This window comes from Phallusia mammillata, chromosome 1, assembly GCF_965637545.1.
Source record: "Phallusia mammillata chromosome 1, kaPhaMamm4.hap1.1, whole genome shotgun sequence".
NCBI lineage: Eukaryota > Metazoa > Chordata > Ascidiacea > Phlebobranchia > Ascidiidae > Phallusia > Phallusia mammillata.
The window spans coordinates 12,692,839-12,714,810 of record NC_137252.1 but is presented as its reverse complement, the minus strand read 5'-3'; the positions used below and the strand labels follow the sequence as shown (position 1 = coordinate 12,714,810).

At 36.6% G+C, this 21,972-nt stretch overlaps 3 protein-coding genes across 4 annotated transcripts; 2 read left to right on the top strand and 1 right to left on the bottom strand.

Annotated features, from left to right (window-relative positions):
• Nucleotides 1–143: 143 nt before the first annotated feature.
• Nucleotides 144–4,023, bottom strand: LOC145203510 (interleukin enhancer-binding factor 2 homolog). Its single transcript, XM_080075864.1, has 8 exons — nt 3,903–4,023; nt 3,513–3,726; nt 2,847–2,996; nt 2,618–2,728; nt 2,220–2,452; nt 1,522–1,671; nt 1,327–1,447; nt 144–593 (listed from the first exon to the last, which is right to left on the bottom strand). Exons 2-8 carry the CDS (start codon nt 3,657–3,659, stop codon nt 390–392), a joined length of 1,116 nt encoding a protein of 371 aa, XP_079931990.1. The 5' UTR covers nt 3,660–3,726; nt 3,903–4,023; the 3' UTR covers nt 144–389.
• A 1,281-nt stretch (nt 4,024–5,304) lies between these two features.
• On the top strand, nt 5,305–6,758 carry LOC145203584 (uncharacterized). 2 transcript variants are annotated; one of them, XR_013853347.1, is made up of 3 exons: nt 5,305–5,839; nt 6,047–6,236; nt 6,440–6,503. XR_013853347.1 is itself a non-coding variant. In XM_080075868.1 (2 exons), the coding sequence occupies exons 1-2, from the start codon at nt 5,413–5,415 to the stop codon at nt 6,517–6,519; spliced, it is 507 nt and encodes a 168-aa protein (XP_079931994.1). In that variant the 5' UTR covers nt 5,320–5,412; the 3' UTR covers nt 6,520–6,758. The 2 variants fall into 2 exon arrangements, 1 of the variants encoding a protein (XP_079931994.1); XM_080075868.1 differs by lacking the exon at nt 6,047–6,236 and having other exon boundaries at nt 5,320–5,839; nt 6,440–6,758.
• Nucleotides 6,759–10,880: 4,122 nt separating this feature from the next.
• LOC145203606 (uncharacterized) lies at nt 10,881–13,735 on the top strand. Its single transcript, XM_080075869.1, has 3 exons — nt 10,881–10,944; nt 12,652–13,124; nt 13,416–13,735. Exons 2-3 carry the CDS (start codon nt 12,692–12,694, stop codon nt 13,475–13,477), a joined length of 495 nt encoding a protein of 164 aa, XP_079931995.1. The 5' UTR covers nt 10,881–10,944; nt 12,652–12,691; the 3' UTR covers nt 13,478–13,735.
• Nucleotides 13,736–21,972: the final 8,237 nt, after the last annotated feature.

Below are 21,972 nucleotides of genomic sequence, written 5' to 3'. Positions count from 1 at the left end.
TTCATATTATTTTTCGTTCATATTCTTTTATTTTTATTTTATTTGGCTTAGTTTATTTTGTGTCCACACATTATCAGTTTAATGCTTACTGTCAATGTTATGATGTTTTGTTTTCGCTGCCACTATAAAACTACACCAAACAGTTTAGTGGGTTTGCTGTTTTATTGTACAACTTTAATTGACACACTTTGTGTTCTAATTTCACTGCAAATTGAGCAGTTGACAGTAAACAAACAGTTTAGCCATCAGAATTGTTTACATTTTCGTTTCTGGCTTGTGTAGAAAAAGACACCAGAGGGCTTGCTTGTTCATGTCATTAAGCGCTTGATCCATGGCAAAGTCTGCATGGTTTTGTTAAAACCACTTTGGGAAGATATACCATCTTCCCCTTATTCTTGAGCCACTTCCATAGAATCTTCTTCTACTTCATCTTTGGTGTCAGGTTTCTCATAAGCACGGTCACTGGGTGTGACAACAACTCCATTCCAAACTGACACTTCTGTAGCAACGCTAGCGTCTCCTTCCAATCCTAGAATGCGCTTGTATCCGCCATGAGCTAATATGCGAAGTAGAGTTTGTGCTGTGTAGCAAACCTAAAATAAAAACTCTCGGTTAATTAATTTGGTCCACTTGTTTAAGTTTAAAAATATGCCTTGGAAATCTGTGCAGTGCTTATAGAAGATATATGATCATTAATTTGTTTTTACAGATTGCACTATGGAGAATAACAAATGCATGAGATTAAACCAGTTGTAATTCTGATCAATCTGATTATTCAATGATTCAATCCAGAACAGAGTAAAATTCCATAGTTTAGTACTAAACTTTAGTTAGACCAGTGCTCTTCAACTGGTGTGCATGTGTGCACCAAACAAACTATGCATGGGGTTCACCAGTATGAAAAGGTATACAAGGGTACATCACAAACTTTTAATGAACCATTAATATTTGACTTTCAGGATATTAGAAAAAAATGTAGGTTTCATCTGATGTATAAATGAACCTTTGTATTTTTTAAAAATGTTGATGTCTATCACTTTCAGTGCAGTTGGCGTTCAACGTTTTGCACAGTGTACAGATTGACATTAATTTATGTCAAAAGTTTTTGATCAGTGTGTAAAACTTTGGCAGCTCCGCTCGATTTAATTGACATGATGATATGCATAATGATTATTCATATCGCTTTTTACCTCAGTTTACCTTCTAAGTAAACAGGGTGCATGAGTTCGTCACAACAACTTTAAGGGTTCACCAAACCAAAAAAAGTTGAAGAGCACTGAGTTAGACCATTGGAAGGGTTTATGTTGTTAGGTAACTTGCATGTACCTTATCTTGTTCTTCAAGTGTCATTACTGTATGGACACGGACATTTCCACTCTCACAAGGATCAACTATTCCTGCTGATCCCGGCAAAAAAAATCCTGACGAAAGCAATTGAAGAAATCGCCTGAATACACAAAAACACAGTCCTTAATTTTCTTTCAATTGTTTTCCCAAATTGTGTCACACTGAAAACTTCACCTAAAAGCTTGATTGATGGGCAAAGCTTGTCGGTTGGGGTTGGTCATAACAGCATGATGTGCAAGCAAGTCAATAATCCATGGTGTCAATGGGCGAAAACCCTCAAAACGACGTGATAAATCCTTCAACAACCTCACCAGCATTTTCACACTGAACGTAGATTAACGCTAATTGTTATTAATTGGCAATAATGAATTCAGTAACCAACTGCAACAGTACTGCAACTGCAGTAACTGCAACATGCTTCTGTTATTATGCGAGTGTGTTGTAATAAATGGTTATCTCAGGATGTAAAGCAGCAACAACTTTACTAAAAAAATTTTGAACGTTGCTAAACCAACATTACAAACGCTACAGCAACGTGTTGCAATTGCCCACTAAATATTATTTCAAATTCAAACATCGTTTTCAAAGTTATGACAAACTTTGCGTTCTGTGGGAGTTTGTTGGGCTTCGAGTTCCTGTGATTTCACTGATGTCGTTATATTTTACATTTGCCACCTTGCATTTTTGTAAAGCTCGGCGCCTATGATTGTGGCAATGTAACTTTTGAGGTCTAACTTAGGCATTTCTTGACATGCCATGAACACTGCTGTCAAATTTATGCATTGCTCATCCAAAACACTAACACAAAAAAAATCTTCAAATTCGTTTATACCACCCAAATGCATTAGGTACAGCACAACTGCTGTTCATACCTTGTGTGGAAAGCATTTTCTTCAAACCAGCGAACATGGCGTATGGCAGCAAGAGTGGCCTGTAGAACGCGCTGGTCCAAATGGACATTGGGTTCTAACTTTCGCATGTTTTGTGGAACTGTGGCTATAAGAATATTAACCATACAATCACTAGCCTTCAACTCGAACCCTGCATCAGTCTGGACTATGGTGAAGTTTTCTGATGGGTCACTTTTGTTGATGTTTTCCAAGATCTACACAATGAACATATAGTTCTTATGAAAGCATGACAAAAAATAGATGCACATTTAAAGGTGAAAATTTGGTTTTGAAACTGTCACTTGTGTCGGTGACTATGGTTAGTTTTAAGGTAGTGAAACAATCTTAACATAAAGTTATTTAAGAAACAAAAAAATCACCTTTTCAGCAAGTTGCTGGACAGACTCTTTCGTAGGCAGAGTTTTTAAGATTATTGCAACATCAGCAATATTGTTACCCACCATCATAGTTCCTTTTTTAAATGAGCCAACCTGCAGAAAATAATACACACATTTGATTTAACTGACATTTATGTTCTAGGTTTTTGTTATTAGATAAGACTAAATATTACAAAGCAATGGCAAACATGCACAATTTTACTTTACAAACCTGTCTGTATTCATCTATTTGTGACTGAAAATCAGAGGGTGGTGCAACAACTAATGAGTCTAAAGCATTTGTCACTTTGGTCACCATGCTAAGTATCATAGTCTGATTTTGTGGTGATGCTGTAAGTTCCTGACTCCGCTTCACGAGTGCCTGAAAATATCTAGTTTAAGTGAATTTAGACTTTTTGGGAAAAGTTAAGTTTCAAAACTGATATTAAAGGACCTAACCCAACCACCACTTCAATAATACAATTTTTGCTTGTTTCATTATGAGGTTGTTTTTGTTGGGCAATTTGTTTTTTAGCATTTTTGGCCCGTATAATACAGTCTGATGTAAATCAATCTGTGACAGTACTTTGAGGTATTTCAGTCTTACCAACAGCATCAACCTTAGTATAATGTTGCAATACAAAGCAAGTTGCAACAGACAGAGAATGTTTTTCACTGGTTCACATAACATTTAACTACCAGACAATTGTCAGGGACAACACACAAAATTAAGCCTCGATTTAGGAAAATATATATTTATTTCACACTGATACATCAATCCATTCTATTGTTATGTACAATTTAAAAGCGCTGGCCTGACTTCTTTGTGAGCTTTTACATTTTGAACTAGCCAAAATATATTATATATTTAGACAAACCGTTTTACAAACTCATGTACCTGTGTGAATTCGTCATCATTAGGCTCTGGTTTAACACGTGGAAATGCTTGTTCACACATTGCAAAGTCAAATGGAATATGAGGCACAAAGACCCTAGCCGGTCCCCGACTCATTCCACCACCTCTCCCACGGCCCCTTCCCCTCATCTTTAGATGGATTGAGTGATAGTATATCAATCACAAACAACTTTACATTTACAAATTTTACCCCGATCTGCAACAACAATATTTGGTGTGATCTGATGTTTAACAGTATCTTTTTTTATCCCAAGTTTTCATTCCCAAACTACAGTTGGAAACTTGGAACTTAAGTTATTCCATTGGAAATTATTTTATGTAAATCATACCTAAAACATACTTACACCAAACGTATCACAACTCGTTACTTACTGAAAGTAATAAACTCAATTAAGTTTCCAAAACATGTTCCCCGCTCAGGCGCTCACCCATCTACCACGCATGAGTGGTTCGACAGAAACGATGGATAGTTTATCATGTTCCTGTCTTGTGCCATTTCCTGATTTTTGTTTTTCCTCGCAGGACGCAGTTATTCTGACAGAACATTGCAATAGTGTTTTTTTCAAACAATACGGAAAAAATGAATGTTAACTCTATTTGAGGTGACATAATTAACAACCTCACCCCTTCCGTTCGGGTCGGGGGGCTACTCTTTAATACGCAATCTACTAAGAAAAATGAAAATGTTTAAAGTTAGTTTTACAAATTTGTCGTCCAACTAGTGTAATGCTAAACAAAACACTCATTGTTTTTTTTAAGAACTTATAATTTTGCAGGATGAAATGTTTGCGAGCACGTAAGCTAAAACGCACAAACAAGTGCAGCGGGAAATGACAAAAAAATTATTAATTTTCAATTCGAATGTCGGAATTGTCAAAAACAGAGATTTGTTAATTATGCATTGTTGTACTGTGGCGCACGCAACTGTTCTCTTCACGGATAACCTTGTTTCTTGTGTAAACTGTTCATCCTTCGTCCGTTCTGGTGGGCAAGTATTTGTTTGACACCACACCATAAAGGACAGATTTGTTTACATATGCAACCTGGTGGGCAAATCGCTGGCTCAGTATTTTCCAGGGCTTTTATTGTTGGGTTTGCAATTACAATGACAATATAATTCAATCTTAGATACCCTTTCAAATAACCCTCAAAAGTTTGTTTGAAGAAAGTACGGTATATGCGACCAGATGCGACCCAGTTGATCATTTTGGAAGAGTGTGGTAAAAACATGTGTTTTTATTTAGTTAGAGGTTTGCTGAATGTAGTTGTGTCAATAGACTAGGATAAAACGGTGTCAAATGTGTCACATTTTCAGTTTGTAGTTGAATTGGCTTTTGTAATTACGCACGCCCCTTAATAAAAAAAAAAAATAGTTCCGCGTGCAAATAATGTCACGTGATATAATGGCGGATATCGAATCGTTCCTTCTCGTTGTTTCGCTGGCGTGGTGAGTTGTGTCTCCTTTGTTGGTAACTAATTTTGAAAGTTTGGCCGACTTTTGGCTTTTTTCATACATTTTTGCTTTTTGTATTGTGTGTTTATGTTAAGTCTGTCAATTTAAAGCTGTTATAGATACAAAGATTTTTGTTCTTGCGTTACCTTTTAGGTTTACAAAGAATTGCGCTGAAGGTAAATTTAATGTTACGAAAGATTCATTACTTTTTCAACGAATTTGTTTTTTAAAGTTTACTTACAAAATTAAGCTCATTTATTCCGTATTTTTTGTAAAAAAATTTGGACTTTACTTTTCCAGTCAAAACAAATATATTGCTTGATTTAATAATTTAATCAAGCGTTTTGCAGTTTGTTAAGCCTAGGCATTATAAACTGCTTGTTTTGTCCCAGGTTTACATTTACACTGATTTAAACATAAAGAAGTAATATGGCAAAGCTATTTGTCGGAAACATGTCCTTTAACTTAACTGAAAAAGATTTGCGAAGTGAATTTGAAAGCTTTGGTGAGATTGAGGATGTGATTGTCATAAAGGACCGTGAAACCGGTCGCTCACGTGGCTTTGGCTTTATTACCTTCGAATCAGTTGATGATGCTCAAAAAGCCCAAGAACAAATGGATGGACAAGAAGTTGATGGCCGTAATATTAAAGTAAATGAAGCCAAGGACCGTGGCAGTGGTGGTGGTGGTGGTGGTGGAGGCCGTTATCAGGGTGGTGGCGGCGGCGGTGGATACCGTGGAAGTGGTGGCTACCAAGGCGGCGGCGGAGGCGGTGGTGGATACCGCGGAGGCGGAGGTTACAGAAATGATGATGGTGGTTACAATAGCAGAGGAGGAGGTGGTGGATATGGAAGAAGTAAGTAGTTATTTTCAGGTACCAAACTGATGGAGCTATTTACATGGTAGTAAAAAATGTTGTAAAGTTTGCCTATACCAGCGAAATGCTGTGTTTTTTATTAACATTTATTTTTCACATTTTAACTAATATGTTAAGGTTATTTTTACTCCAGTGCAGTTTTGCATTACAAACCTTGCCTTCAATACTTGTTTATTTTTTTGCTAGACGTCTGGCAACGGCCCACATCAGTTATTCCTTGCTAAGTAAATGCCCCACACCATTTAGAGCCATTTGTCTGTCGTTAAGAAATCTTCTGTGTCTTTATGTCTTAAATGCCAAGTGGAATAGTTCACGAGGTACATAGAAAAACCACGGAGAAAGAACTCCAGAGTTTATTGTGTGTTTGAAATGCCAGGTAAGACGCCCATTTAATAGGTCTGATTGTGGAAGTTTTATAACAACAAAATCAAATATCTTGCTTAGGACATAGTTACGAACATTTTTGTGTGGGATAACATAGATCAATGTAAGGTGCATATATTGAAACTTTGACTTAATAACTGCTAAGGGTGTTAGAAAAAGTATATATATGTTAAAACTTGTAATTGGGTTTACCAGGTGAAGGCTATAGCAGCAGGAGCTCTGGTGGAGGAGGTGGCGGCGGAAGATACCGTGATGACAACTATGGCGATTATTGAGCCTTGTGAATTTGTTTCGGTGTATGTATGTAAATTTTCTTTGTGACAGTCCCCAATTACATAAGAACAGAGGTCCAAACTCTGTGGATGAACTGACATGGTCAGTGGGGAGAAATCTTTTTTACTGTTCGTGAAATACAAGAGACCATCAATAATGATGCTGCTTTGACAATGCTTTCAATATTGTGCACAAGATTTTACTCGTTCATGTAATTTGAATAAACACATAGTCTGGTCCAGTTCTTGTTTGCGAGTTCAAAGGCAAGTTATCAGACTTGCTGTTCTGTTTACCATGTGAGGCACCACTTGAACATGGTTGATACACAAGTTGACCAAAGCTGTAAACAAAATTTTGAAATAAGGATTGCGCATTAAACAATTCCGCAACAGTAACATATTAGTTATTTTCAGCCGAAGAAACCACGGTCAAATATCTCAGCGAAATTAAAGCAGTTATTTCTTGCAAGATGTGTTTCACCCAGCAAAATAAACTAACCGAAAACCTTGGAGCTGGATTGGTGGTAGAATTACAATTAATTTGGCATAATATAGTAATGTACAAATAGATTCAGTAGGCCATCTGTATACATGGCAAAAAAGTCTACACGACATAACTCTCCTTTTGAACACAACCGACGTATTCCTGCGTCACACGTGTAGCGGTCATGATATTAATGTGCACAAAGTTTATGTTTAACGTTAGCATGTTGTTTGCAATAATGTTGCACAGCATGTAGCGGAAGTGTTTAACCTCTTTATAACTGGATGTAAGTGTTGGTATTTCCGTTCTCATGCAAGTCATAAGATATTTTGAGTCATTTGGTTATTCTAGAATGTTCTGCACAAACAAAAGGTGTTCGTTTATCATTACGCATACTTCCTCTTGTTTATATTGTCGTTTCAAGTTTAAAGTAGAACACAGCCGCTCGTACTTGAGAAGAAGCATAGTGTAGCGTTTACGACACTATTGTGCAATGTTTATGGAAACTATTGCATGTTATTTCGCAATAACGTTTCACACCACGAAATGGAAATGTTTACCCTCATTTCTGCATAGACTAATGTTTATATTTCCGTTTCTATGGTAGTCATAAGTTATTTTCAGCCATTTTTCGGGTTCCAGAAAGATCTAACAGTAAACATAGTGTTTATTCCCTTATGACACATATTTCCGTCGGTATTTGCAATGTTTCCGCAGTTGTGATTCGTATTAGAACGCGTCGGTTCCACCCTGTGAAGAAGCATATGGTGTTCACCAAAAGGCGCTATGGCACTATAAATTACATGGCTACCTTAAAATAAATAATTAAGTAATATGAGAAAAAGAATTCGTACACCGGCTTATGTTTCGCATTGTTATATAAGCGTGGACTTTGATGTTTGCAGGGGGCTATTTTCGGCCTTCTATTCGTCGTTCTATTTGTGGCTTCTATTTGTGGATTCTATTTGTTCCTGCTATTTCCACCGGGAAAGCGGGTATTTTGGGGCTTCAATTGTTATCCCATGTGGATGTGTAGCTCATTTGAACGTTCGCCTTTAACGTTATTCAAGAATACAAAGAAAGAAGAGAGATATGTGTGGCTGTTAATCAGTCAGCTGTTATTGAGATGCAAAGATCAGACTCTCCAAATAATTTCCAATGAACATCATAGTTTACATTGTAGCCGCCATTCACAAGTCGTCATCGAGGCAGGGCGAGCTACAATAGCAGCTCGGTTCGAGGGCGCTATGACTTTATAAATTGCACCTTTGCCATAAAATGAATTCTATAACTTAAAGGAAAAAAGGTTTCACGCAATAGCCAATATTTTGCTCTACTATATATATAGCTTATTTTCGACTTTGTCGGCCGGGGAATTCTGGGTCCATTCTGGGTCTATTTTTGGTCTATTCTGGGTCTATTCTTAGACTGTTTTTGAGTCTTCTATTTTTATCCCATGTGGATGTGTAGCTGATTTGAACGTTCGCCTTTAACGTTATTCAAGAATACAAAGAAAGAAGAGACATATGTGTGGCTGTTAATCAGTCAGCTGTTATTGAGATGCAAAGATCAGACTCACCAAACAATTTGCAATGAACATCATAGTTTACATTGTAGCCGCCTTTAACAAGTCGCCATCGAGGCAGGCGTGCCTACACACGGAAGCCACAAACAAAAAGAACTAAATCAAGTTGCGTTATCAGTCAAAACAGGCAATTCATTGTTACACTACACAACGCTTTTGCAACACATGTTGTAATGAGAAAAAGCAGGAATTAGCCTATTAGAAATCAGCAATTACTGGCAAATAAGATGCATCGAATTTGTATTATCGTCGGGTGGGTGTAGCAACTTCTAGGTTCACTTCTTTTATGCATACTTATTTCATTTTTGAAAACTATTTTTAGTCCATTTTTCTATCTGTGCACTCAAAGTTTAAAAAAACAGAACAACCTTGTACGTCGCTCACCATCAGTCATTAATTTTGTATGACCTTTTTACGTCGTTAAAGTATTTGAAACCATTGCACCACACATAGCTACATACCTCATGAGTGAGGCGATTATTTTTTGACCTAAAAAACGAAAAAAATTGACTTACAAATTGAAAATTTAGACTTAAAAAACTTTTTTTTGACAAAATTTTGACTTTTGAAGAATTCAAGCAGTTAAATTACGCATTATTGTACAAAAAGTTAAAAGTTGGCTGTAGGCAGCGGTTCTCAAACTGGGGTAGGCGGGCCCTTTGTGGTCCGCCACGCGATTTTTAGGAGCTTACAGTATTTTTACAATGCTATGTAATATGAGATCTTGCGAATGTATGAGCAAAAATTAAATAGACAAACGAGTTTTCTATGACAATAAGTGGTTCTTTACTTCATTTGCAAACAACAAACAGAGGCGATTGTTCGCGCACTATGTTTATATTGTTTTAGTCTTGTTTGTGACCTAATAATTTGCCTTTGAAACTTTCCCACGCAAAGTAATCTTATACGAAACTAAACTAAATCCATTCTGTTTGTTGTTGTGGGAATGCTTTCGAAATAGATAAATTAACTTTTAGTTTGTTAACTGGACAGTTGTACTTTGCCAATGTATTTAAATTTTATGAATATATTTAGCTTGGACCGCGAGTACTCGAAAAAATTGCAAAGGGACCGTTATGACAAAAAGTTAAAACAGTTTGAGAACCGCTGCTGTAGGCTAATCTAACTAGAGCGAAAGAATGTGCAAATGTCTAACAGAAGGGCAAAATCTGAACACAGACCTAGCCTATTCTGGAAAGGGAAATTAGCTAATTAAAAAGTAAAATAAAAAGTTCACTGACAGTGCACAACACCACGACAATGTAGTTTGTAAACAATTTTAACTTTGTAAAAATTTTGACTTTGTAAACGATTTTGACAATTTTTGACCTATTCTAAAAATTTTGACAAATTTTTGACTTTTTTTGACAAGTCAAAAAATAATCGCCCTACTCATGAGAAATGTATTCGATAAAATAAACCTTAATGCGGTTCTCAACTGGTGGTCCATGACTTTTTGGGTAGTCCTCAGGACGTTAAGTATATCGGTAATATCTCGAAACCATATCTGGAAATATATTTGAAAATCATTGTTTGAATGTTTAGTTTGAAAAACGTTTATCGAAGTTATATTGGCTATGTTTTGTTAATACCACTTCTTAAATTTTTTGATATCACTTCTTAAATTCTGTATTGAAGGAATATATTTCAAGCCAATATGCTGTTGTGGATGCTTTCTTATACTCAACAACGATACTAATTTAATTGAACTGGTGATCCACGGCCTGAAACAAGTTGAGAACTGCCCTAAAGTCTCAAAATACCCATTTATAATTTACCCGGGTAAAAGCGAAATTGGGCGAACTTGACAAACGTGCCTAAATATATTACATAGTTAACAACAAGATGCTAAGCTTAGCCTCGATCTTTCACATGAAACTACTGTACCACAATACTAATTCTTTCAATTGTTACACGTTGTAAAGCAAATTGCGTTTATGCTGGTGAGACAAACAGCTGTACACGACATGACACTGTGTCCTGGAGAGCAAAAAATGTTCGAGACATTTTCTGGCCCCTTTTAAACACAAGTCGTGTTTACTTGGGTCCCTAATTATTTGTACAAAAAAGAGGATCAAGATTCATACACGTCTGCATGTAAACCAACATTAATAAAATTAATGCCCTTTAATTTTTTTAGCCAAACAAATTTATAGGAGTTTGTGAAGATCCCAATCTATGACTGTTTTACCTTTTATGGGTTGGTAGTTGGTACTTTAAATTCTACCCCCCAGTAATTTTTTTCGTTATATCCAATGACCAAACAGAAATTGTCTGACACTTGAATGAAAACGTGGTTGGTTGGTTCCATTTTTTTTAACTTCGTGCCACTTCATTGAGGGGTTATTGCGAAACACAGGTAAGAAATTTGACGCGTTTGTGATAGTTATTTGCTGTTTGTGATAGTTGCGTTTGTTGCAAGTGTTTTTATAATGTAGTTTAAACTATTTTAACTAAGGGTACTATAGATTAGGGTTGCCATATTTTATGATACACAATCCCTGACAAAATTTATCTCGGTTGCGTTAACCCAGTTTTTCTCGCGGTCCACAAGCCTGAATGTGTATTTCAAAAAAACGAAAGTTGATTGCAGGATTTTAGCTAGTTATGCAAAATTGCGCATAACAATGATCCAAATCTAACATCACAGACAAGACAAAAGCATTACAATTGTGCGCGAACAATTGTATTTTTGTTGGTTGTCATGCAATAAAGCCTACTGTTTAGCCATGGAGACTGTCGATTCTCACTTTCACTTTGATTTAAACTTGTTTAGTTGCACAAACGGACGCCAAATAAAAATAAAGAATTATACTTCCACTATTTCGCGGCCCCCGCAAAATACCCGAAAGGACCGCGGATCCCAGTTTGAGAACCGCTGCGTTAACCATTTTTGCAATCCAAACACTTCTATCTCGGAATAAATTTAGAATATTCGGAAGTCACACGGACGGCGACACGTGAAAACGTTAGATATGGTGCTCTGATCCTTGTCAATTAACTTTCTGCGTAGGCTTCCGTTTAGTTAAGTTTATTAGGCTAAGCTCACTACTCTTACTATCCTCGAAACAATAAGCACATATATCAGGGGTCTCCAACCTTTACCCCTCTAAAAAACAACGGGAGCCACAAATACCTTCTTAAATTTGAAATAAAATGCCACTGAAAAAACGTTTTTATATCTCACGACATTCGACTTTTCATTGTTGGTTAGTTCCTTGCATATTTAGGTACACAGTTAAAGCAAATGAAATTTCCCACGTTCCTACGTAGTATTGAATGCTGTGTTTTCTTGAGACGCAGATATTTATTTGTGTATTTAACGTGTACTGTTAGACAACTAGTAACAATCAGGTATTGTTACGCGCGCACACAAAATGCAAAACGAAACAGTAACTTTGTGCCCCAACTTGCGCGCCGCCAGTTTACCTCTTTACGTTTCATGGTATAGACACGGTTGTAGGTAAATACTAGAAACTTTCTCCGTTGGTACATTAATTTCATAGTATATATATATATATATATTTCTTAAATTCCTGACTTTTAAGTACATTTTAACATTTCTCCCTGACGCAGATTTAAACACCAAATTCCCTGACATGTCAGGGAAAATCCTGACGTATGGCAACCCTAGTATAGATATTCTGATGACTGATGCGTGGGCAGAAATTTCGTTTTATTAAATATCTTTGTCAACAACAAACATGTATTACATAGCCTGGTGTTCATGTTACCAACCAAAACAGCATTATTGTGACGAAGATAAAAAGCGCATTTTTTCAAAAGAAGTTATCAAACAGAAAGTTTTACAAGTTCACCAAAACTACTTGACATGGTTTTGTGGTGATTCGATCGTTATAACAGGGTTTTTTCAACCTTTCAGACACAGAAAATACTTAATTGCCTTTAAATTTATGTTGATTTTGTGCATTATAAAAATTTATGTTTTCAAATAAATTGCAATAGATATAAAAGACATGGTTTTTAGTTTTTTAATATATAAGTGTATAAGCACCAATGTGTTTGTGTCTATTGCATACTTTTTACTAAATGCTGGTGTTTTTAGATTTGTTTGTTTTTTTGTAAACTACTGTACTAATTTCAAAATGACAAAACTATTCATTGGAAACATGCCGTTTAATATCACTGATGACCTTCTGAGATCTGAGTTTAAAGATTTTGGTGAAATTACTGATGCGATTGTCATTAAAGACCGAGAAACAGGCCGATCACGTGGATTTGGCTTTATTACCTTTGCATCACCAGAAGATGCCCAAAAAGCCAAACGTGAAATGGATGGACAAGATATGGATGGTCGTCCGCTAAAAGTAAATGAAGCAAATGATCGTGGCCCAAGAGGGGGTGGTGGTGGTGGTGGCTACCAAGGAGGTGGCGGTGGATACCGCGGAGGTGGTGGCTACCAGGGTGGTGGTGGTGGATACCAAGGAGGCAGTGGTGGAGGATACCGCGGAGGTGGAGGTTACAAAAATGATGATGGTGGTTACAATAGCAGAGGCGGTGGTGGTGGATATGGAAGAGGTAAGCGATTGTTTGTTTTCCTCCAAATTTTTGTAAGTGTGGTTTTTATGCTGGAAGCTTGATAATTGTGTTGACAGGGAACAGAACTGCAAATGTTTTTGCGATGTAAAAGCCATTTAAACCACTTTTTGTGTCACTTTAAACTTACGTCAGGTGAAAAAAATCTTCCCAAGTGTGGATATGTTGTATAACATTCTTAGGGCCTGTCATGTGTGTTTTTCCATCCAATGTCATGTTGCTTTGATTATGAAGTAAGGTATGCTATAATTTAAATTTGTTTGATTTCTGCAGATGATGAATACAGCAGAGGCTCTCGAGGTGGTGGCGGAGGAGGCGGTTACCGTGATTATTGAGCCTTGGTAATTGGTCAATATTGTATGTAAAAATTTTCGTGCGAAATTCATCAAATTAGAAGAAAACAGAAGTCTTAACTTTTGTTGATGAATTGATGGTCAGTGGGGAGAAATCTTTTTTACTGGTGGTTGTGTCTAATCACAAAACATACAACAAACAATTTGTACAGTTATAAACTTTGTATGATTGTTATCCAAAATCAAGTTTACAATACAATGCTTTTATGTGTAAAAAAATAAAAGAGAATGCCCCCCGAAGTTTACTTTTTTGAAACTTGCAGTTTGTTGATGGTGGTTCTTGCATACAGAAAGACTCGCCTTGCAATGATTGAAAGTAGGCAAGCACAAAAATAAATAACTTTAATAGTTTAAACTCATTTCACCTGAGCTTGACATTGGGACGAAAGCAGGAGTGTAGAAAGTTTACACAATGCACTGGTAACAAATGATTAGTGAAACATGTTTTCTAGTATTATTTAATCACAGCTCCTATGCTGAAAGGTGGAAAAAATTCTTTCGACTCATTTTTTACCTTTGTAATATATCGATAAACATCTACAAGAAAACACAGGATCCACGCCTTAAGAACCAACGTTATACCATGTGCAAAAGATTTTTAATAAATTTACAACATGATGGGGCAGTAAAATTCTGGTAAGAAAGCAATGTTGACCAAACAGAAGTATTTTACAGCCCCCACTGACACAGTTTTACGTAAGCATTAGTTAAAGAGAAAAAATCCGCGGATTCGATATCATCCAACAACTAAAACAGGGGTGGGGAACCTACTTAGTACTGCGGGCCGCATGATTTGCACAACATTTTCGGGCGGGCCAAATATTTTTTTATTTTCAAACTCCGTGTAATAATACCCTAAGCACACAAGTGATTTTATATTTCATCGCTCCAGATTTGATTTTTTCTTTGCTGTTAGTTGTTTGCAATAAACAAGGCATACAGGTTTTACCACTTAATTCGTCTAAAATTTGTCCATTCTTTTTGGAACACCCTAACTCCACACCGAATATATTTTATGTAACAATAAAATGATCCACGCTAATAACTCTAAAATCAATTTAAAACTAAGACCACATGGCAAATAATTTGTTACCGCAAAGAGAGGCAATCGAGTGACTGTTACGTCACAAATACAGCAAGTGGTTGAATGTGTGGGAATGTTTGGCGTCAAATATGGAAAAATGTCGAAGTCATTTCAAGTAAATAGTTGTACAATCATTTTATTGTTTTTTTTTATGCTATGTTTTATGCTGTACTTTAACAAAATTATGACGCGGGCCACATTAAAATGGCAAGCGGGCCGCAGGTTCCCCACCCCTGAACTAAAATTTGGTTTGAGTCGATGCAACGGATGTGGAGGTTACAGGAACGACAATGATTTTCGTATCATTTTGTATTGATGGTTCACGAACTGGTGTCCGGGGTCTCATAATGGTCATGGGCAATAGGCTACTTAAAGTATCATTTTTTTCGCGGACCGGCGTTCAAAAACAACAAATTTTTAGTTATGAAAATTTATTACACCTCATATAAATTGTATGTTTGCACTCGGCTATGTGGCTGTATGGATTTGCATCACATCGCCTAAATCAGTGATTCTTAACCGCGGCTACCAACTACTTATTTTGCGACCCTGGCCAGACCTCAGAAAACCACTAAAGATTTTTAGCACCAAAGCTACAGTAGCAAAAATTCGATGTTTCGAAATTTACTATTTCAAAAAGTTTACAATGTAGCATAATTGCACAATATCATTATTCAACCCAATCAATCTTACATGCAAAGGTAATTGTTTATTATATTGTGTCTCACAAGCAGGGTGATTATTTTTTTTGACTTCAAATAATTGTCAAAATTGTTACCGAAGTCAAAACTGTTTACCTGTAGCCTACTTTAAGTTGACCGAAGGGGGTGTTTACACTGGACGCAGCGCAGCGCAGCGCAGCGCAGCGTAGCGAACCATGCATCAAAAAGAAAAAAAGTGGACAATGTGATTTTGGAGATGAAGTGATTGAAAATTGACATTCTTGGCATATCTGAAGTGAGGTGGACAGACCAAGGCAAAATGACTAAACAAGGAAATAAAATTATATGGTTTGGAGGTAGCAAGCATAAGCATGGCGTTGGCTTCTTATTGGGAAATAAAACTGCTGGAAGTTTTATGGAATACTTGGCGGTGTCTAAAAGAATCATTCTTCTCAAACTGAAAGGGCAGAGGACTAATCTCGACATTATTCAGGCCTATGCCCCTACTGAAAAATCCCCTGATAATGAGATTATAACGTTTTACACACAACTGAGTCTAAGTAAAAAGAAATGTAAACACGGTGAAATAATAATTGTGATGGGAGATTTCAATGCAAAGGTTGAAAGAGGAAGAGATGGAGACATTGTTGGTGGGTATAGACTTAGCGACCGCAATGATTGTGTATAGATATGGATTGGTGCCGTTACAACGACCTCACTATAAGCAACACGTGGTTTCAGAATCATACGCCGCATCTGGACATGGAAATCTCCAGGAGACCAGACAAAAAATCAAATAGATTACATTACAATTTTAAGAAGCTTCAGGAATAGTGTTTTAAATGCAAAGACTAATTAATCCGAGTGCTGATTGTTCGAGCGACCACTGTTGTCTCAAATATCTATACCATATTGAAGTTTTGTCGAAAACCGGCGAGAAAACAACAATACAATATTGACGCATGTAAAAATGAAGGCATAAAGGAAGGACTGAAATGTGAGTTGGGTAATGCACTAAAACACTTGCAAGACAAAAACCAAGATTCGCCAGAAGACATATTCCAGAAAATCAAAAACTAAAACAACCTACCAATTAAAAGTCCAAAGAGAGAACTCCCAAAGTTGGATGACAGATGAAATAAGAGGTCTATTGGAAAAAAGACGCAGAACCAAAAGAAATCCTTTAAAGTACAAAGAATTAGATAAGTTTATTAAATTGAAGTGCAAATCTGCTTGCGAAGAATTCTTAACTCAAAAATGTCTAGCGGTAGATAAACTTTTTAATATCAGCGCAAAAGAAGCCCACCAAAAAATTAACCGGTTCAATAGAAAGAAGCGAAACCGGATAAAATCGGGCTGTGTGAAGAGTAAAACCGGAAAGATCTTGTTTGAAGAAGAGGAATATAGACATCGAAGGCAAGAATACACTCAGAAACTATACAGCGATCCAACAAGGAACGCCCCACCAATTATGTTTAATCAACCACTAACTGGACCAGACATAATAAAATGTGAGGTTCAGAAGGCCCTGGCTAGCATAAAAAATGGAAAAGCGGTTGGTCCTAATAAAATTCCAATGGAAGTTGTGAACGCTTTGGATGATATTGGAATCGACTTACTCGTACAACTTATAAATAGCATTTACAATACTGGACAAATCCCAGACAACATGCGTAAGTCGATTTTTGTCGCACTGCCCAAAAAAGCAGGAGCAATTAAATCCAAAGGCCATTGTTAAATTACTTCTAAGAATATGTATGAATCGAATGAAGAACCAAACTAATGCAGCAGTTCCAGAAGAACAATACGCGTTTATGACTGACAATAGGGCACGAAACGCGATATACGTGTTGAGAATACTCAGCGAAAGAGCAATCGAAATGAAACAAAAACTTATGTTTGCTTTCTTGACTACAGGAAAGCTTTTGATCGGGTCAATCGTGAGCGGATGCTATAACAGATGCTAAAAAACATCAACATTGATGACAAGGATCTGATAATCATCCAAAACCTTTATTACAACCAACGTGCAGATAGAAAAGGGTGTCCGATAGGGGTGTGTGTTATCTCTTGACCTCTTTAATTTGTATAGCGAAAACAGTATTGCCGACCTGGTAGGGATCAAAGTTGATGGTGTAAATAACAACAATATTCGATATGCCGATGATACAGTATTAATTGCAACATCCGAGAAGAAGCTTCAAAAGCTGGTAACAACGGTTAAAGAAGAAAGTGAGAAGACAAAAATGATCGATGGTCGGAGTCGGAGCAAATATGAGGTTAAAGCCAGAATTGCGCAGGCAAAAAAATATTTTTACCAACCTCAAGTCAATTTTATAGCAAACAAAAAATTGAATATAAATACTCGTGTAAGAGTCCTAAAAAGTTATGTGTGGCCAGTTCTGCTATACGGTTGCGAAAGTTGGACTTTCACAAAGGAATTGATGGACAACCTGAGTGTGGCTGAGATGTGCTTTCCCAAACAAACGCAACGGATCTTTTATATCTCCCACAAGTCCAATCAAGAGGTATTAAAACAAACAAACCAGGGGCCGCGTGTTGGAGACGACCCTTGTCCTAAGTCCGTTTACGGCAGCTGTAGGTTAAATGCAGCTCTTGCTTCGGTTTTGCTTTAAATACTTCATGTATCTTAAGTTTAGACAAATGTATTGAACAGTTGGCAGTTTTTTGGCAGTGATTTGTGACCAGCTCATTTTCCTATTTAGAATAGGCTGTGTTCTGTGTTCAAATTTTTGCTGTGTTCAGATTTTGCCCTCTGTTGGACTTTTGCACATTCTTTCGCTTTAGTTAGGTTTATATTAGCCTACAGCCATATTTAACTTTTTGTACAATAATGCGTAATTTAACTACCTGATTTCTTTACACGTCCAAATTTGTCACAAAAAGTTTTTTTAATATCCAAATTTTCAATTTTTAGTTTTTTAGGAAAAAAATAATTGCATACTCATAAGTCGGAATCAGTCAGCTATATCTGCTAAAAAGTGTAGTTATTAACCGAAAGTAGCCGTTCAGATTCTTGTTGCTAGCTGTTGTCCTGTATTCTTTGCAACTCGTTGTTTTTGCGGCTCGATCCTTATACACACTTGAAAAACTAGGTTTTGGCCCCGACTATAAAAAGGTTGAGAACCACTGGCCTATATAGTTAAAGCATATAATCTGAAAAAGTACACGAATCTGTAATGAACTATACTCACGGACCGGCACCTGACCTGTGGTCGATTCAGAACAACGCACCAAAAAGTATATGGGCGTGTATCGCACAGATCGCTGTTAAATCCTTTGAGTTTTATAGGGCCGTGTAAATGATGGTTAAATTAAGTCCAAACTAAAGGGGGAACTCGAACCCCTTTAAACAGTGGTTCTAATCGCGTAATTTTTTAGACATATTCTTCGACTTGACTATAGATTCGCATATTTCTGAAACCAGCAAAATGGCGAAACAAAAATGATCAAGTCACAAGATTTCGCCCAACACCAAATGGTTATCACGGTAATCCAAAGCAACGACTTGACGTGACAATTTTTAACTTCATCTAAAAAAGTAATATTTTAAACTTTTCGTCTTTTCGGCATGGTTATGGCGAACGTTGCACTAAATGGGAAGTTTTTGGGTTTGAATTTAGCGATTCTTGTTGTTGCACGCATTAATGACTTCATAAGTCTGTTTAATTTTATGTTCGCCTTACATCCTTACAATTGTGTAAAACTCCTATGCAGGCTAGTTTTGTTGTGATGTAGTGTTGGTTCATGCGCAAACGCATTAAAGTCATAAAACTTCTTTTCCGAATAGTAACTAGCCTACATGTCCTAGATCAGTGGTTCTTAACCGGTGGGAAATTTTATGTTTTTAGAGGGAAATTATGTGAGTCAGAAGTCACCAAACTCGGGCCCGTGGTTTGAAATTAACCGTTGAAAGTTAATTTAATACAATATTTTCCGCAATAACATGTAAGTAGGATTAACTTCACCTAGTTTTACAAGGCGCATAAAATTCCAAAAATCGTTTGTTACGTCACAGACATTACTAAAAGTATCAATGACTTTGTTATTGTTCGCGAATAAATGCATTTGATCTGTTGATTGTGATGCAATAAACGACTAATGCAAGCACATGAGATTTTTCAAAATTCCACACGAATTTACTTTCTCACGAAATCACTATTCAAACTCAATAAGATTGCAGTATACCTTTACCAAATCGCTTCGCTTCAATTATTTCGATTAAAGAATAATTTTTGTGGTTAATGTTGGGCACAAAACATCATTATAAAAATAACAGAGGGTGAAATTCGAACTTGGTGATTTACTTTAGTGGGAAACCACACCAAAAAGGTTAAGAACCACTGCCCTAGATTGTGTGTAATTTTCGTTGTAGCATCGTCGTTCGTCTGTGCAAGATTCGCTCGTTTTGCGTGTTTGTGTTTTCGGGATTAATTGCTTGCTGTTTCCTTTTGTTACTTGTGTCAGAATATTTCCGTATCCCGTCGTGCGCCTGCTGTTGATGTTATTTAGTGTCCAGCGTTGATTTTGCACCACGTGTCTGCATCCTTCATAAGGTCTTGTAAATTCTTTTTGTCTTTTAGTCTAGCCTACTCGAGCCGTTTCTAGTCGACTTCTACTGCATGGTAGCCAACGGTATAATAAGCTGTCACCTCGTTTTTTAAAACGTTTTAACTACCTCCAATAAAGTCAGATCTCTTATTCAAGCTCTGTGCGAGTTAACTAGCCTGTCCCAGGAAAGGTTAGCGACGGCAGGTAATTTATCCGTTAACGCAGTGGTTCTCAACCGGGGAGGAATTTTATGAATTCAGGGGAGCAATTTCATAAAAACAGTAAAAAAAAATTTTACATTGGAAACTTTACGGAATATTTTGCATCTACATTATCCATTATAATTTGGATCTGGTTCACATTTAAAACCGGTTGGTTGTAAAGGATTCTGAAAATTCTTCATCCCTATTCAAGGTCTACTTTTATATTCGGCCCCATGCCAAGTTTCAGGCGCTTAAATTAATCGATTATTGTCGTAACAAAGTCCATTGTTTTAACATTTTTGTTTTTGACAATCTGGCTGTTGCTTAGTTGCTTAAAAACTGAACAGTTTACAGTTAGTAAACAGTATGTGTAATAAAACTAGATTCTTAGTTGCCTATCATTGTCTCGTGTAGATTTTAGCTGTAGCCTAAGTCAGCTAGCAGTATTTAAGAGACACGAGTGGTATAAAGCGAACTGCGCGGCGTATACAACTACTTTCAGAGCGCAAAAAGAGCAAATTTCGCATTAGGTAGTAATGTGAAATAAATTGATATTTCAAATTGCTATAATTTTTTATGTTATGTATGTTTTTCATCTTATGGGGAGGAATGAATAGTTCGAAAATGGGCGAAGGAGGGAATGTAACAAAAAAGGTTGGGAACCACTGCGTTAACGAATAAACGCATCAACATGCTCCCCCCTCAACAGCAGCATAAAGTGACTTAATTGTTAAAAAGGGAACGATTGGAAATGTTTATTCTGCGAGTCACAGCAACATTGTTTTATTTTTCAAAGATATACGGTCTCGCTGCTCGAAAAAAGCGTTGTTAAAACTTTGCTGTTTAAAGGTTTAGTGGCCCTCTCCGATTGCTTTGCCGTGACATGCCTGGCCATAGAAATCGTCCGAGTCATAGTCGTATTTCTATGGACGTAGGGGCGAGATGAAACAAAGATTTTCCCGCGTGGACACGTGTATGGTTCTTTTTGAGATTTTTTGTTTGAGACTAAAATACATTATTGCCCTGCGCTGAGTAGGCTTAGTGCAGGGGTGGGGAACCTTTATGTTTATGAAGGCCACCAAACGGTTTATCAATAGTCGTTTAGGCCGCATGGACTATTTCCCAGGCGAAGGACAGTGGTGTTTAAACTTTGTGACGAACAGAATTGTCGTTCTGCAAATCCCTTGTAGAGTTGTAGCACTTACGGTCCAAGCTAAATACAATTCCTCACTACATTTCAAACTACAACATTCAGGATTTATTTAACCTAGAAACTCGCTTGTTTACAAATATCAATGATCTGAAAGCACCTTGTGGCATCACAGACAAGTTTAAAACATTCGATTATGCGCAAACAATTGTTCTTTTGCAACACAAGTAAGATTAAAGAATATTGGGCTCTTGGTATAGTAGTACTAAGGAAATCGCCATGTATGCCACTATGGGACCGTTTGGATCTAATTTAAAAACCGCTGCCCTAGAACTAATCAAATAGTAATGTGGAATAAAGATCGAAAAATAGGTTTATGTCTTCTTTTCAGCGCCTGGTGTAGTATGTAATATCAACATCCCAAAAAGTATTGTGACATCGAAGGCCGCACCTAGTGCTTTGGCTTAGTGCATATTAGCGTGCAATGACTGAAACTTTTATGTGATTAGTGTAAATTTTTTAACTTTTTTTTTTAATTTTTAGGCGATAAAATTAGTAAAATTTTTTTACTTAGCTTTGTCAAAAAAGTGAAATGTTTATTATCGAATAATAGTATGATTAGTATGTTCAATGCTGACACAGTTTTTGAAATAAAAACTAAAAACTATATGACATCATTTGTTGAAGCATAACTCAATTGCTTGTGCATAATATTAACTTGTAGGTTGTGCCAAAGTTTCGAATTTAGTTTGCTAACTACGAAAGTAATATTTAGTAATATTTTATTTTGTTTATTGTGTTAAACT

What these genes read in the sequence shown, in the direction of transcription:
- LOC145203510 (XM_080075864.1), bottom strand. Translation starts at nt 3,659, where the DNA reads ATGAGGGGAAGGGGCCGTGGGAGAGGTGGTGGAATGAGTCGGGGACCG. An exon ending in GAAAATGCTTTCCACACAAG is followed by an intron (nt 1,672 to 2,219) that starts GTATGAACAGCA and finishes ATCTACGTTCAG; the next exon opens with TGTGAAAATGCTGGTGAGGT. An exon ending in CCCATCAATCAAGCTTTTAG is followed by an intron (nt 1,448 to 1,521) that starts GTGAAGTTTTCA and finishes TTGTGTATTCAG; the next exon opens with GCGATTTCTTCAATTGCTTT.
- LOC145203584 (XM_080075868.1), top strand. Translation starts at nt 5,413, where the DNA reads ATGGCAAAGCTATTTGTCGGAAACATGTCCTTTAACTTAACTGAAAAA. An exon ending in AGGTGGTGGATATGGAAGAA is followed by an intron (nt 5,840 to 6,439) that starts GTAAGTAGTTAT and finishes TGGGTTTACCAG; the next exon opens with GTGAAGGCTATAGCAGCAGG.
- LOC145203606 (XM_080075869.1), top strand. Translation starts at nt 12,692, where the DNA reads ATGACAAAACTATTCATTGGAAACATGCCGTTTAATATCACTGATGAC. An exon ending in TGGTGGTGGATATGGAAGAG is followed by an intron (nt 13,125 to 13,415) that starts GTAAGCGATTGT and finishes TGATTTCTGCAG; the next exon opens with ATGATGAATACAGCAGAGGC.